General features: G+C 41.1%; 1 protein-coding gene across 2 annotated transcripts in view; it reads left to right on the top strand.

The window, feature by feature from the left end:
* The first annotated feature begins 7 nt into the window (after positions 1 to 7).
* Positions 8 to 13,074, top strand: part of UTP4 (UTP4 small subunit processome component) — a 36,321-nt gene continuing 23,254 nt past the window's right edge. The window contains exons 1-6 of one of the 2 annotated variants that reach the window (XM_032324978.1): positions 8 to 112; positions 1,293 to 1,453; positions 4,660 to 4,851; positions 5,917 to 6,001; positions 8,059 to 8,148; positions 11,999 to 12,210. In XM_032324978.1, the coding sequence (XP_032180869.1) occupies positions 1,295 to 1,453; positions 4,660 to 4,851; positions 5,917 to 6,001; positions 8,059 to 8,148; positions 11,999 to 12,210 (738 nt within the window). In that variant the 5' untranslated portion in view covers positions 8 to 112; positions 1,293 to 1,294. Of the gene's footprint in view, positions 117 to 1,292; positions 1,454 to 4,659; positions 4,852 to 5,916; positions 6,002 to 8,058; positions 8,149 to 11,998; positions 12,211 to 13,074 lie in introns of both variants that reach the window. The other variant, XM_032324979.1, reaches the window with a different exon arrangement.

Raw genomic sequence — 13,074 nt, forward strand, 5'->3', positions numbered from 1 at the left:
CGAGCACTGCCTGCGCACTTCCGGCCTTGCGCCGCAAGCACTTCCGGGGCAGAGCACGCGAGCGCGCGCGCACGTGGGGCCGCGGCTGAGAGAGGCGAGTCCCCATCCGTAGGTAGGTGAGTTGGGGAAGGGGTCTGGGAAGCTGTTGGGAGATAAAGGAATTTGATGGGGTGCGGCCTTCCGTAGGCCGGCGCCGGTGGAGCTCGCAGTTCCCCCTGTGCAGAGGCCTGATGGAGGCGACTCCGTAGATTTCCAGAGAGGGAAGGGGCGGCGGAGTTGTAGCGCGCGCTTCCGACGCCCTTTTAGCCGGGCCGGGCCGGGCCAAACGCTTCTGCTCTGCCCGCGGCTTCCTAACCTTGAAGGAAGAGTGAGGGCCGAACCAGAGTCGGCCCCTGTCTTCGTCGTATGTGTGTGTTTGCGGTGTCGGGGAGGGGATAGTTGACAGATGCCAGACTAAGTCCCGTTGCTTCCATTCCTTGAGGGGTTCTTGGTTTTGCCTGCCCCGTCAGCCTCACTTCACTACTTTAGCTTGAGTCTGTAATTTGAAAACGTGTTGTAAAGTTAGGGAGAAGTGTTCGCTAAAATGCAGATGCCTAGTCCTCCTCCCCCACCCACTTTCTCCCCCAACCAAGGGATTGGAACTCCGGAGCTGTGGAGTGGGACCCAGAATCCTGCATTTAAAAAAAAAATTTTTTTTTTCCAGTTGATTTTGATGGAGTTCTGCGGCCCGGATATCGAGAGACTTAGTTAGGCTGTCAATATTTCTTGCTTCTTGAACGTTAATGGTGTTTACCCTCCTCTTCACACCCCACCCCCGCCAAGAAGCTCACACACAAAAGAGAAAGGAGTATCTTAGTTTCTGTGCCCAAAACTGGTCAGCACGATGTGCCTCCCTTCCTTTATGTGTGCACTCCCAATTAGAGAACGAGGTTATTTTCAATTTTATGTCACTCCTCTTTACCAGAGTACTTTCTTCAGGTAATTGGCAGGTCATTGGCAGCATTGTTAAGAGTCTGGAACATGCTCTATATGTTGTTGATCTTTTCATTTTTAGCGGAAGCATCCTGTGCTTCTGGGGATGGTTTCATAGATTCTTGTGTGGGGTGTGAAAACATCGTTGTTTAGCTATTTAGAAGTGAACCTCAGTGAGATACAGTTGGACTCTTCCATCCAGCATGGTGATAATAATAAATAATACACGTGAGATGCTGCTGTTAACACTAAGAAGAAACAGTACATGTGATTTACTGCTGTTAACATTTAACAATAATGACTCTTTTCCCCCCCCACAGGAATGGGTGAATTTAAGGTCCATCGAGTACGTTTCTTTAATTATATTCCATCAGGGATCCGCTGCGTGGCTTACAATAACCAGTCAAACAGATTGGCTGTTTCTCGAACAGATGGCACTGTGGAAATTTATAACTTGTCAGCAAACTACTTTCAGGAGAAAGTAAGTCATTTGGAAGCCTGATTCGGTGTTGCTGAGTTAATTTTCTTAAGTTCAGTTCTACATCTCATGTCTTTTGTATTCAGAGAGATCAAAAGAAAGTGACTCTCTCTGGAGTTGTTTAGAACTATGTAACTTGTGTAGTTAATATGCAGTCTCTTGTCTGAGCTCAAAGTTTTGAGCTGTGTAATGTCAGAAAGATACTATCTAGGGGTTGTGGTGGCTCACTGTCATCTGGAAACAGATTTGCTGGATCTTTTGGGCACAACAAAAAAGGAAGCTGTTGGGGTGCCTGGGTGGTTCAGTCGGTTAAGTGCCTGCTTTCAGGTCAGGTCATGATCCCAGAGTCCTGGGATCAAGCCCCACATCGGGCTCTGTGCTCAGCAGGAAGCTTGCTTCTCCCTCCCACTGCCCCTGCTTGTGTTCCTTCTTGCTAGCTGTCTTTCTCTCTGTGTCAAATAAATTAATAAAATCTTTAAAAAAACAAAAAACCGGGGGGGAAGCTGTTAGGACCATTGCTTTATATCTGTCTCTGCACCACTGCAACTTTGATAAGGTGACATTTTCTGCTTGTGTTGTCAGTACCCATTTCATTGTCAATTCAGAAAAAAACATGAAACATCTTAGTATCAAACTTTCTGGTGACTTGATGGTAGGAAGATTGATTTCTAAGTTCATCTGTCTGAGAGAATGTAGACCTAATTGCCTATATGTGGGATTAAAGAGGAAAATACTGTTTGGGTGTATGCAGAGGGCTGTTAGAGCAGCATATTCTTCAAAGGCACTGATTACTGATTTCGGGTGCAACAATATAATTCATTTCACGTTTATTGTGTTATGCATCCTAGGCACTGAGTGGATGCTTGTGAACGGATAGATAGATGAATTCAGTGCCCAGCAGCCTAGTACTTGGAATTTAGACATTCTGCAATTGTTTCTAAATGAGTGGCAAGTATTAGGCATTATGACAAGTGTCAGAGGCCCTACCTTGAAGGAGCTCAGTGTCCAGTGGAGGAAATATGAGTATACAGTTTCCAAACAGTAGGTAAATTTTATGGTAAAGCTAAGCACAGACATAGAATCTTAGTGGAGCATTGCCTTACTCTGATGATGTGGGTTTAGGAATCCTGAAAAGGGATGACTTAATGGAGTTGACCCTGGAAGAACCGAAAAAGTTAAAAAATTGGTCATCATCGCAAATAGGCCAGATTCTATACTATGAAAAATGTGCTATTAGCTATTTGCTTGTTGCACTCTGGATATTTCTTGTCATTATGATGATTAAAATTATATAATAGTTCATATGTTTGTTTAATGTTTTTCTTCCCCACTAAACTTCAAATTGAGACTATGTCACTGGTATTGATATCTGTATTCCCATCATTTAGTAAGGGCCTAGTACAGAGCCACTCCTGAGTTAATACTTGTTTAAAGAGTATTTCAGTCATTCTTTACTGAGTGTCTCTTTTTTTTTTTTTAACTCTTCTTTTTTCAGCAGTAATTAATTCATTCTAATCTTTTGCTTTCTCCATAGTCTCTTCCCAACTATTGTTAACAACAGAGAGGAAAAATTGTACCTTTCGTGCTGAGCAGATTTAAGAATAAAATGCCTTGATATGTATGAAAACTTTTTTAAAAAAGATTTTATTTATTGGGTCGCCTGGGTGGCTTAGTGGCTTAAAGCCTCTCCCTTCGGCTCAAGTCATGATCCCAGGTCCTGGGATCGAGCCCCACATCGGGCTCTCTGCTCCTCAGGGAGCCTGCTTCCTCCCCTCTCTCTCTTTGCCTCCCTCTCTGCCTACTTTTGATGTCTTTCTCTCTGTCAAGTAAATAAAATCTTTAAAAAAAAAACCAAACATTTTATTTATTTAGAGGCGCCTGGGTGGCTCAGTGGGTTAGGCCTCTGCCTTCAGCTCAGGTCATGATCTTGGGGTCCTGGGATCGAGCCCCACGTCCGGCTCTCTGCTTGGCAGGGACCCTGCTTCCCCCTCTCTCATTTGACAGAGAGAGAGAAAGATCACAGGTAGGCAGAGAGGCAGGCAGAAGGAGAGGAGGATGCAGGCTTCCTGGTCGAGCAGAGAGCCCGATGCCGGGCTTGATCCCAGGACCCCAAGACCATGACCTGAGCCGAAGGCAGAGGCCTAACCCAACTGAGCCACCCAGGCACCCCAACTCTGAAAACTCTTTTAAGTGTTAAGAAAACACTTAGAAATCCGAGACTTGAATGAAACACTGGATTGAGCTACGTTGTTTATTATTTTTAAATTTTTTATTTTAAAGGTTTATTCCTTTTTTTTTTTTTTTTTTTTTTTTAATTTAGTGATCTCTACATCCTCCCAATGTGGGGCTCAAATTTCACGACCTTGAAATCAAGAGTCTCATGCTCTTCTGACTGAGCCAGCCAGGTGCCCTCATTTATTTTATTTTAAAAAAATTTTAGGGGTGCCTGAGTGCTTGTATGCCCTTGGCTCAGGTTGTGATCCCAGGGTGCTGGGATCGAACCCCACATTGGGCTCCCTGCTCAGCAGGAAGCCTGCTTCTCTCTTTCCTACTCCCCCTGCTTGTGTTCCCTTTCTCGCTGTCTCTCTCTCTATTAAATAAATAAAATCTTAAAAAAAAATTTTAATGGTAGAATTGATACTATAAACAGCATGAATTTAAAGTATATACATTGGGGCGCCTGGGTTGCTCAGTTGGTTAAGCATCTGCCTTGGCCGAGGTTGCTATCCTAAAGTCCCAGGATGGAGCCCCTCATTGGGCTCCCTGCTCAGTAGAGGAGTCCGCTTTTCCCTCTCCCTCTACTCCTCCAGCTCATCCTCTTTCCCTGTCTCTCTCAAATAATTAAAATCTTAAAAAAAAAAATTATGTACATTGATAACTTTGACATACATAAACCTTTGAAACCATCACCCAGTCAAGATAGTTACATATATTTTTTAATTGGATATGTCAAATAGAGTTGTATACAAACTTTATTTTACTGGAAAGGTTTTGCAGAAAAATTCTTAGAGAAACAAAACCAACTGTATAGGTAACTAAAATTTGAATCTAAAAACAAAATCTTAATTAATATGATCTTGTGATAGAATAAGACCCCACACTAGTTATTTCTAGAGAAGTGTTTTAATTACTACCTTGTTGCCTATGACCACTCAGTGCTGCTAGCTGATTAATTCATGGTGGGTTGACAAGTTATGATGTTTCTGTAGTTTTTTCCAGGTCATGAGTCTCGGGCTACAGAAGCTCTGTGTTGGGCAAAAGGACAGCGACTCTTTAGTGCTGGACTCAATGGAGAAATTATCGAGTATGATTTGCAGGCATTAAACATCAAGTATGCCGTGGATGCCTTTGGAGGACCCATTTGGAGCATGGCTGTCAGTCCCCATGGTTCTCAGCTTTTGGTCAGTAAGCAAGTATTGGTAATTTTAAAGATTTTATTTCTCAGTAATCTCTGTGACCCAGCCTGGGGCTTGAATTCACAACCCTGAAATCAAGAGTCCCACGCTTACTGACTGAGCCAGCCAGGTGCCCCCAACTGTTAGTAATTTTAAGCAAGATTTCTCTTGTGCTTACTTAAAGTTTCCTCTCTGTGTTCACAGGAGGGTAAAGTTAAATCATATTATGATGTTTAGCAACTCGAATATGATGTAGATTCCAGGAGCCCCAATAAAAGATTGGAGTTGATACTGAGAGTTAAAAATCACTTGTCCTTTTGCATCCTTTTCTGCTGCTACTTTGGACCTCATTTATTCTTTTATGAAATGAGAGGCTTAGTTTGGTTCAGCATTTCTCAAACTGTAGTTGGAATTGGGAGCTGTGGAGACTGGTTTTTGTTGTCTTGTGCCTTATGTTTTATTGTATATATCATTTGAGAATATGGCATGTTAATGTGAGATCCCTCTGTAGATTCACAACACACTAGTGTCTGTTAAGAGTTCTGGGAGGTCCTTCCACAAGTTAACTTTCGGAACTATGTTTTGCCACAGTGTTTCTCAAAAATTGTTTGAGTGCAGACTGAGAAGACATGCCCCCCCCACCCCCAGTGTTATTAAAACGTGTGCTTCTAGATATTTCATTTTCTGGGATAAGTCTATGATTCTTGTTTGATTTGCACTGATTTATAAAATATCTTGATGTGTCTCTATTTAGGTTGTATAGTTAATGGGTCTTTTATTTAGGCCATGGGTCTCTAGAAGATATGTGCTGTGAAAATCCTACTTCTTTTCCATTTTCTCCACAGGAATTGGGTCACTGATTAGCCTGTTTTCTAGCTAGGACGTGAAGGCTGCCAGGAATACACTATCAATTTCTTGGTACCAATAAGTTTTTTCTTCTCTCACATAGTCTTTTTCTCTTTCACAGCAAGTGACAGCTTTAGGGAAGGAATTTTTATATTTATATTTAGTTTATATTTATATTTAGACAAAATGCTTGTCTTCTCTGTTTTCTATTTCTCTCTCTAATAGGTTGGCTGTGAAGATGGATCTGTGAAGCTGTTTCAAATCACTCCAGACAAAATCCAGTTTGAAAGAAATTTTGATCGGCAGAAAAGTAAGGGTCATTTTTGGTGGGGCAGTGAGTGGCCTTAAGAAGTTAGTTTTCTGTGCTGCTTGGGATAGGCTGTTTTCCCATGCATCCAAGTAATATTTTATCCATATGCTGACTTATCTGAATATAGGGTATGTGCTCAAAGTTGTCCTTCACTCAGGCTTTCTTTATCCTGTAGCATAGTTATGATCACTTGCTTTAGTATTACAGAAAACTAGAGATCCAAAATAGGAAAGCTAGTGTTTTGTATAAGTCACTTGGTTAATTCTCACTTATTTTCATTTTGAAGTTTTAATGTTGTACATAAAGTCTTAAAACTGGAATTTTTTTTTTTTTAAGATTTTATTTATTTAACAGAGAGAGATCACAAGTAGGCAGAGAGACAGGCAGAGAGAGAGGAGGAAGCAGGCTCCCCGCTGAGCAAAGAGCCCGATGCGGGGCCCGATCCCAGGACCCCGGGATCATGACCTGAGCCGAAGGCAGAGGCTTTAACCCACTGAGCCACCCAGGTGCCCCCAAAACTGGAATTTTTAAACAGTTTTCTATGTTCCACTTAGACCAGTTGACACTGACTTCTAGGGCAGGGGTTGGCAGACTTTTTCTGTAAAGATAGCAGGTAGTAAGTATTTTAGGTTTTGCCTTCCATATACTGTTGTCAACTCTCATTCCATAAAAGTAGCCGTAGATAGTAGTTAAACAAATAGGTATGGCTCTGCTTTGGTAAAACTTATTTATAAAAATGATTAGTGGGCCTCATTTGGCTGTTGGACCATAGCTTGCTGAACCTTCTAGAGAATAGTACCTGTCTTATGTCTTCTGTGTCCATTAGTAATATTGATTATCTGCTAGTCTGATTCCTTCTGTTTTGTTTTATTTATTTATTTATTTATGAAGATTTTATTTTTAAGTAGCCTCCACACCTATCATGGGGCTCAAACCTACAGCCTCAAGGTCAGGAGTCACATGCTCTACCAACTGAGCCAACCAGGTGTGGGTGTTCCCTCTTTTTTTTTTTTTTTAAGATTTACTTATTAAAGTGCATGAGCAGACTTCCTGCTGATCAGGGAGCCTGACATATGGCTTGATCTCACAAACCCAAGATCATGACCTGAGCCAAAAATTAAGAGACTGACACAACCAACTAAGCCACCCAGGTGCCCCTTGGGTCTTTTTTTTTTTTTTTTTTTTTTAACTTTAAATATTTTATTTATTTATTTGATAGATCACAAGTAGGCAGAGAGAGAGGAAGAAGCAGGCTCCCTGCTGAGCAGAGAGCCCGATGTGGGGCTCGATCCCAGGACCCCAGGACCTCGACCCGAGCCGAAGGCAGAGGCTTTAACCCATTGAGCCACCCAGGCACCCCTCTTTCTTAATTACAAAAATGATATAATGCTTATTCACAATTTGTGTTTAGCCAAGTGTGAAAGAGAAAATAAGTATCTCTTCTGTTTCATAAGCAGTAGTAGATTTTGGAAGTATTGGATTACTCCCAAAGATTTTGGAAGTAATCTTGTATATTTGTATGAACAATTACACGGGAGTGCTTGTGTTTGTTTTTTCACTTGGTGTAGCACAGATATCCATCCATGTCAATCATGCCAGTCTGCATGGCATTCCATTTTATTGTGTTCCATAATTTATTTAACCAAACTCCCTATAATCAGGGCAGCAATGCATATTCCAGTATACATATTTCTGAACACTCCTGCAAGTGTTTCTCCTTGATTAATTTCCAGTGCAATTGCTGAGCCAAATATGCACCTTTAAATTTTATTAGGTTAGTGACAGATCATCCTCAAAAAGTTATGTTTTTTTACACTCCTTTCAACCATTTCTACATTGTTAAAGTAATATTCTTCATATACTTTGTTATGGTTCCAAGGTAGAGTTGTTCCTCATCTATTATGAAACATTATAAAACATTCTTAACAGGAGTGCAGTAGATGAGAGCTAAGATTGTAGAACTCTAGCACTATAGATAGTGGTCAAAGGAGAACTCAGGTACCTTTTACTGTATATTTATGTGTATACCCCTTTCTTTTTCTTGTACAACTCCCAAGGTCGCATCCTGAGTCTCTGCTGGCATCCCTCTGGTACCCACGTTGCAGCTGGCTCCATAGACTACATTAGTGTGTTTGATGTCAAATCAGGTGACTGTTAAGTTCGTTTGGGTTTTGGGTCTTGTTTGTCAGATTTGCATTGGTGGTTTCCAAAACCTTAAGCCTTTGTGCTTTCAGTGACCTTTAGGGCCTAACATCTCATTAACCTTGTGAGATGTTAGCCATGAATTTCTCGCCTTCCTTGGATTGCTACTGCTTGTTTTGGGGGAATCCTGGTTATTCCATGGGATATGTATGTTTTATCTACTAAGAATTCACCCTTGAGCAATGACATTTACTACAAATGACCAGTTAGAATACCTATTTATATATACCAGATCTTGGTAAAAGTAGATACCTCTCTTTGAGGAACATAAGATCTTAGTGGCATAATTGGTGAGGCATGAGATCAGAAAGGCAGAGAACTATATACTTTCTTAATTCTTGGCCTGCAGAATTGGCTTATGGAATACTTCAGTGATGAGTTCAGCTTGTTAGGTGGGCCCATCTGTATGCCAATCCAAACATGGGAAGTAAAAACAGGTCAGGTTTGTCTCATTTTTTTTTTTCCTCCATGCTTAAACAAATTTTTTATTGTTACCTGTTATACATGCATAGTCAAAGGACTCCTTTTGGGTTGTTAGAAGGAAGCAGGAGTCCCCCAATATTCCTTCACTCACTCCTCAAAGACAACCATCTATAGCTAATTTCTCTGATATTTCTGGTGTGTGTATATATATATATATATATATATATATATATATATATATACATACACATATACACACACACACATATATACATACACAGACACACACACACACACACACATATGTATGTATATATGTTATCGGTCTTACTGATTCATCCTCAGATTTTTTCCAGTTGTATAAATTAGGTTCGGATAGATCTGATTTTCTTTCTACCACTTTTATCTTGAACGATTCTCTCCCCAGAGTCTTCTGACCTCCAGTCTAGTGTACCAGTTTCTGGTCCTGCTGTACCTCTGTAGGTCTTGAACCCTGATTTCTGTCATTCCGTGGATCTCCTTTACTTCTCTCTCAGGTAGAATCCCCTGTTCCATTCAGTTTCCTGGTTTATTCCTCTGTTTGGTAGATCATGAGAAGGGGTTCATGAGAAAGAATTCTAGATCAGAAATTATTTTTCCTTAGAACTTCAGTATGGAGTATTATTATAAAATCTGATGTCATTCTGGAAGATCTTTTGTATAGGTTTTTTGGTTTGTTTTTCCAAGGAGCTTTTAGGATCTTACTTACTTACTGTTCTGAAATGTAATAATTGGGTTTCTTGATGTGTGGATCCATTAATATCAATTGTATTAGATACTTGGTGGATTATTTTATTGTTTTAAAGATTTTGTTTATTTATTTGACAGGCAGAGATCACAAGTAGACAGAGAGAGAGGAGGACCCAGGCCCCCCATCGAGCAGAGAGCCTGACAAGGGGCTCAATCCCAGGACCCCGGGGTCATACCTGAGCCGAAGGCAGAGGCCTTAACCCACTGAGCCACCCAGGTGCCCCATTGGTAGATTATTTTAATCAAAAAACCCAGTTTTCAGTTCTTGGAGAAATTTTTTTTTTTCTTAAGATTTTATTTATTTATTTGACAGCAGCACAAAGAGGGGGAGCAGCAGTCTCCCCACTGAATAAGGAGCTTACGTGGGGCTAGATCCCAGGACCTTGGGATCATGACCTGAGCCAAAGGCAGATACTTTATCGACTGAGCCACCTGGGTGCTTCCCCCGCCCCAACTTTTTTAAAGATTTATTTACTTTTTTTAGAGAGACAGGGAGCGATGGGAGGGCCAGAGGGAGAAAGAGTCCTAAGTTGACTCTTGAGCTGAGTACAGAGCCTAATACAGGGCTCAGTCCCAGGACCTGAGACAAAACCAAGAGTTAGATGCTTAACCAACTGCACCATCCCGGTGCCCCTCAGCTCTGGAGAAAATTCTTAAATTATTTGGTAAAGGAGTTTCTCCATTTTCTCTTTCTGAAATTTTACTATTTGGATGTTGGCTCTTTAATATTCTTGTCTTTTTTCCCCCTTCTTATTTTTCATATCTTTGACTTTTTATTCTGCTTCCTGGTAGTTTATCTTTATTTTTATCTTTTCCTTATTTATTTAGATTTTATTATTATTTTTAAATATTTTATTTATTTATTTGAGAGCAAGAGCATGAGTGAGAGAGCATGAACAAGAGAGCAGCAGGAGAGGGAGAAGCAGACTCCCCACTGAGCAGGGAGCCCGATGTGGGGCTCAGCCCCAGGACCCCAGGATCATGACCTGAGCTGAAGGCAGCCCCTTAACTGGCTGAGCCACTCAGCCTCACGGAATGAGGGCCACTCGGGTGCCCCTAGTTTTTGTTTTTTTTTTTTTTTTAAGCAATTGCTGCACTCATTGTGGGGCTTGAACTCAAAACCTTCAGGATGGAGATCAAGAGTCACATGTTCCACCGACTCAGCACGCTAGGCATCCCTTGTCTTTATCTAAATCCTGTTAACTGAGCTTTTCAGTTCTGCCATTTTCAGAGTTCTTGTTTGTTTCCTGAGGGTTCTTTTTTATAGCATTCTTTGTTTCATTGTATACGGACTTTTCTTTCTGAGGTTATTCAGGATATTTGTCAGGTATTCTTCACTCTGGCTGTTTTCTCCCTGGTATTTATTTTTTTCTGGTAGTCTCCGTGGCCTCTGCCTTTCATATTCAGGCTTTGCTCACGTGTCTCTGAGCACCTTCCTTTCCACATGAGTAGAGCTGATTGCTCATGGGCTTCACTGAAGGATGATTTGGCTGGAGTCTTATTTTGGGGAACCTCCGAAGACATTGGCTTTTTTGATCTTTTTTCTTGGGCTGGTCATATTTCCCAAAAATGTCCTGGTGATAGTAAGCTTGGTCATCAGCATTCTGAGAAGAAAACTGGTGTTCTCAATGTTCAGTTAATAAATTTTCACTTTATCTATTTTCCATATAGTAATCCCACTCTCAGTTGTGCCTGATCTCTCTCTTCAGAGAATGAATCTCCATTCTTTCTTGAGGTGAAGTTTGGGAGTTGCCTGACTTTTCAGTTAGCAGATAGTTACCTGAAAGATCTATAAGTGGTTTTTTTTGTTTTTTTTTTTTAAGAGTTTGTTTATTTTAGAGAGAGAGCATGAGAGGGGAGAGGGTCAGAGGGACAAGCAGACTCCCTGCTGAGCAGGGAGCCTGATGGGGACTCGATCCCAGGACTCGAGGATCATGACCTGAGCTGAAGACAGTCAATTAATCACCTGAGCCGAAGACCGTCAATTAACCACCTGAGCCACCCAGGCGCCCCAGATCTCTAAGTTTCTTAAACATGGTTTCAACCAATTTCTCTTTTTAGTTCCATTTTCACTTCTTTTTCCAGTTTTGGGGGATACCACAGTTCCTGAGTCTTTTGAGGATTTCATGGTATAGATCAAGTGGCTTCTTGGTCTTACCACTCTGACTTGAGACTTAGTTTCAGGGCTCTGGTATGTCAGTTACTACTGTTTCCTTTTTCATTCCCAACATTTTGTCAACTGTTGTCTTCTCTCCCCTTTTTTCTGGGGTTTTAGAAAAGAGCCAAGTGTAATACACATTGCTTTTAGGCAGTTTTAAGTGAAGTCCCAAATGTCTCCTTTCAGTTGCACCTCTTCCCCCTGCCAGTTTCAGTCTCCAACCACCCCTCTCCCTTCTCCCCCACAGTCTTTAGGTAACCATTTTTGTGTTCCCAGACTGAGTTCACCATAACTACTATTTAGTAGTTGTTTAAATAGCACTGGTCTGTGCTCAGGCAGCTAACTTAATAGATGCCTACCATAGGTGGATTTTGTAGACAAAAGAAGTAAGTACTACTCAAATTTGGGCTTTTCTTATTTTTCAGGGAGCGCTGTTCATAAGATGCTGGTGGATAGGCAGTATATGGGTGTGTCTAAGCGGAAGTGTATCATATGGGGCGTGGCCTTCTTGTCTGATGGAACTGTCATAAGTGTGGACTCTGCTGGGAAGGTGCAGTTCTGGGACTCAGCTACTGGGACGCTTGTGAAGAACCATCTCATTGCAAATGCTGATGTGCAGTCCATTGCGGTATCTGATGTGAGTATGGTCCCTGTTTGGAGCCGTTCCTCTACAGCCTGGGAGATGAACAGAGAGGGCCACATCAGTGATGTGGCATGATGTTCCCTAATCCTCAATGTTTTATGGAGGAAGATGAGTTTAGAAAAATGCATCTGAAACCCACATAATTTCTTTGAACCCTCTTATTCTCCTAACAACTAGTTAGAGGATATCCTCTAGAATATTAGTTAGCAGAGAAGTTTTCTTCAGATACTCCCCCACCCCCAGTAAATCCAGTCTGATTTAGATAGGCCATAAGTACCCTAGAAGAATTTTGAGAAGTGCTATTTTTCACGCTTTATGTAACTCTTCTGCTTCCTATCTTAGGAAATTAGGAAATAATTTTATAGTAATTTTGAAAAAAATAAATTTCTCCTTTTTTAATATGACTTTAGCAGACTTGTGTTGAAAAAGTGTGCCTCTTCCATTTTGGTAACATGAATTCTTAGAAACCTTGGGGTATTTCAGCACTGGGGCATGGAAAGTGACTTTGAGATTTGCTGACTAGATCCTTTATTCTTAGTCATCTTAGTTTGAGACTTGTTTGCTCTCTTAAGTGTGGACATGCAATCTAGTGTAGAGATCAATCATGCTTGCTTTTCTTGCTTATAAGTTGTTTCTGTCCCACTTAACAGGTTTTCCATGAGAACAGTTTGATGGGTATTAAAGTCTTGTGAAACATTTAGATGTCCCATGTAACTATAATGAAGAATAAGTTGAAATAAGTAGGAGAAATTTTCTTTTTTTTTTAAAGATGTTATTTATTTATTAGCACGAACTGGGGAGGGACAGAGGGGGAGGGAGAGAGGAAGAAGCAGACTCCCCACTGAGTGCAGGGCCTGA

The sequence above is a fragment of the Mustela erminea genome, chromosome 19 (genome assembly GCF_009829155.1).
Source record: "Mustela erminea isolate mMusErm1 chromosome 19, mMusErm1.Pri, whole genome shotgun sequence".
In the NCBI taxonomy this organism is placed as follows: Eukaryota; Metazoa; Chordata; class Mammalia; order Carnivora; family Mustelidae; genus Mustela; species Mustela erminea.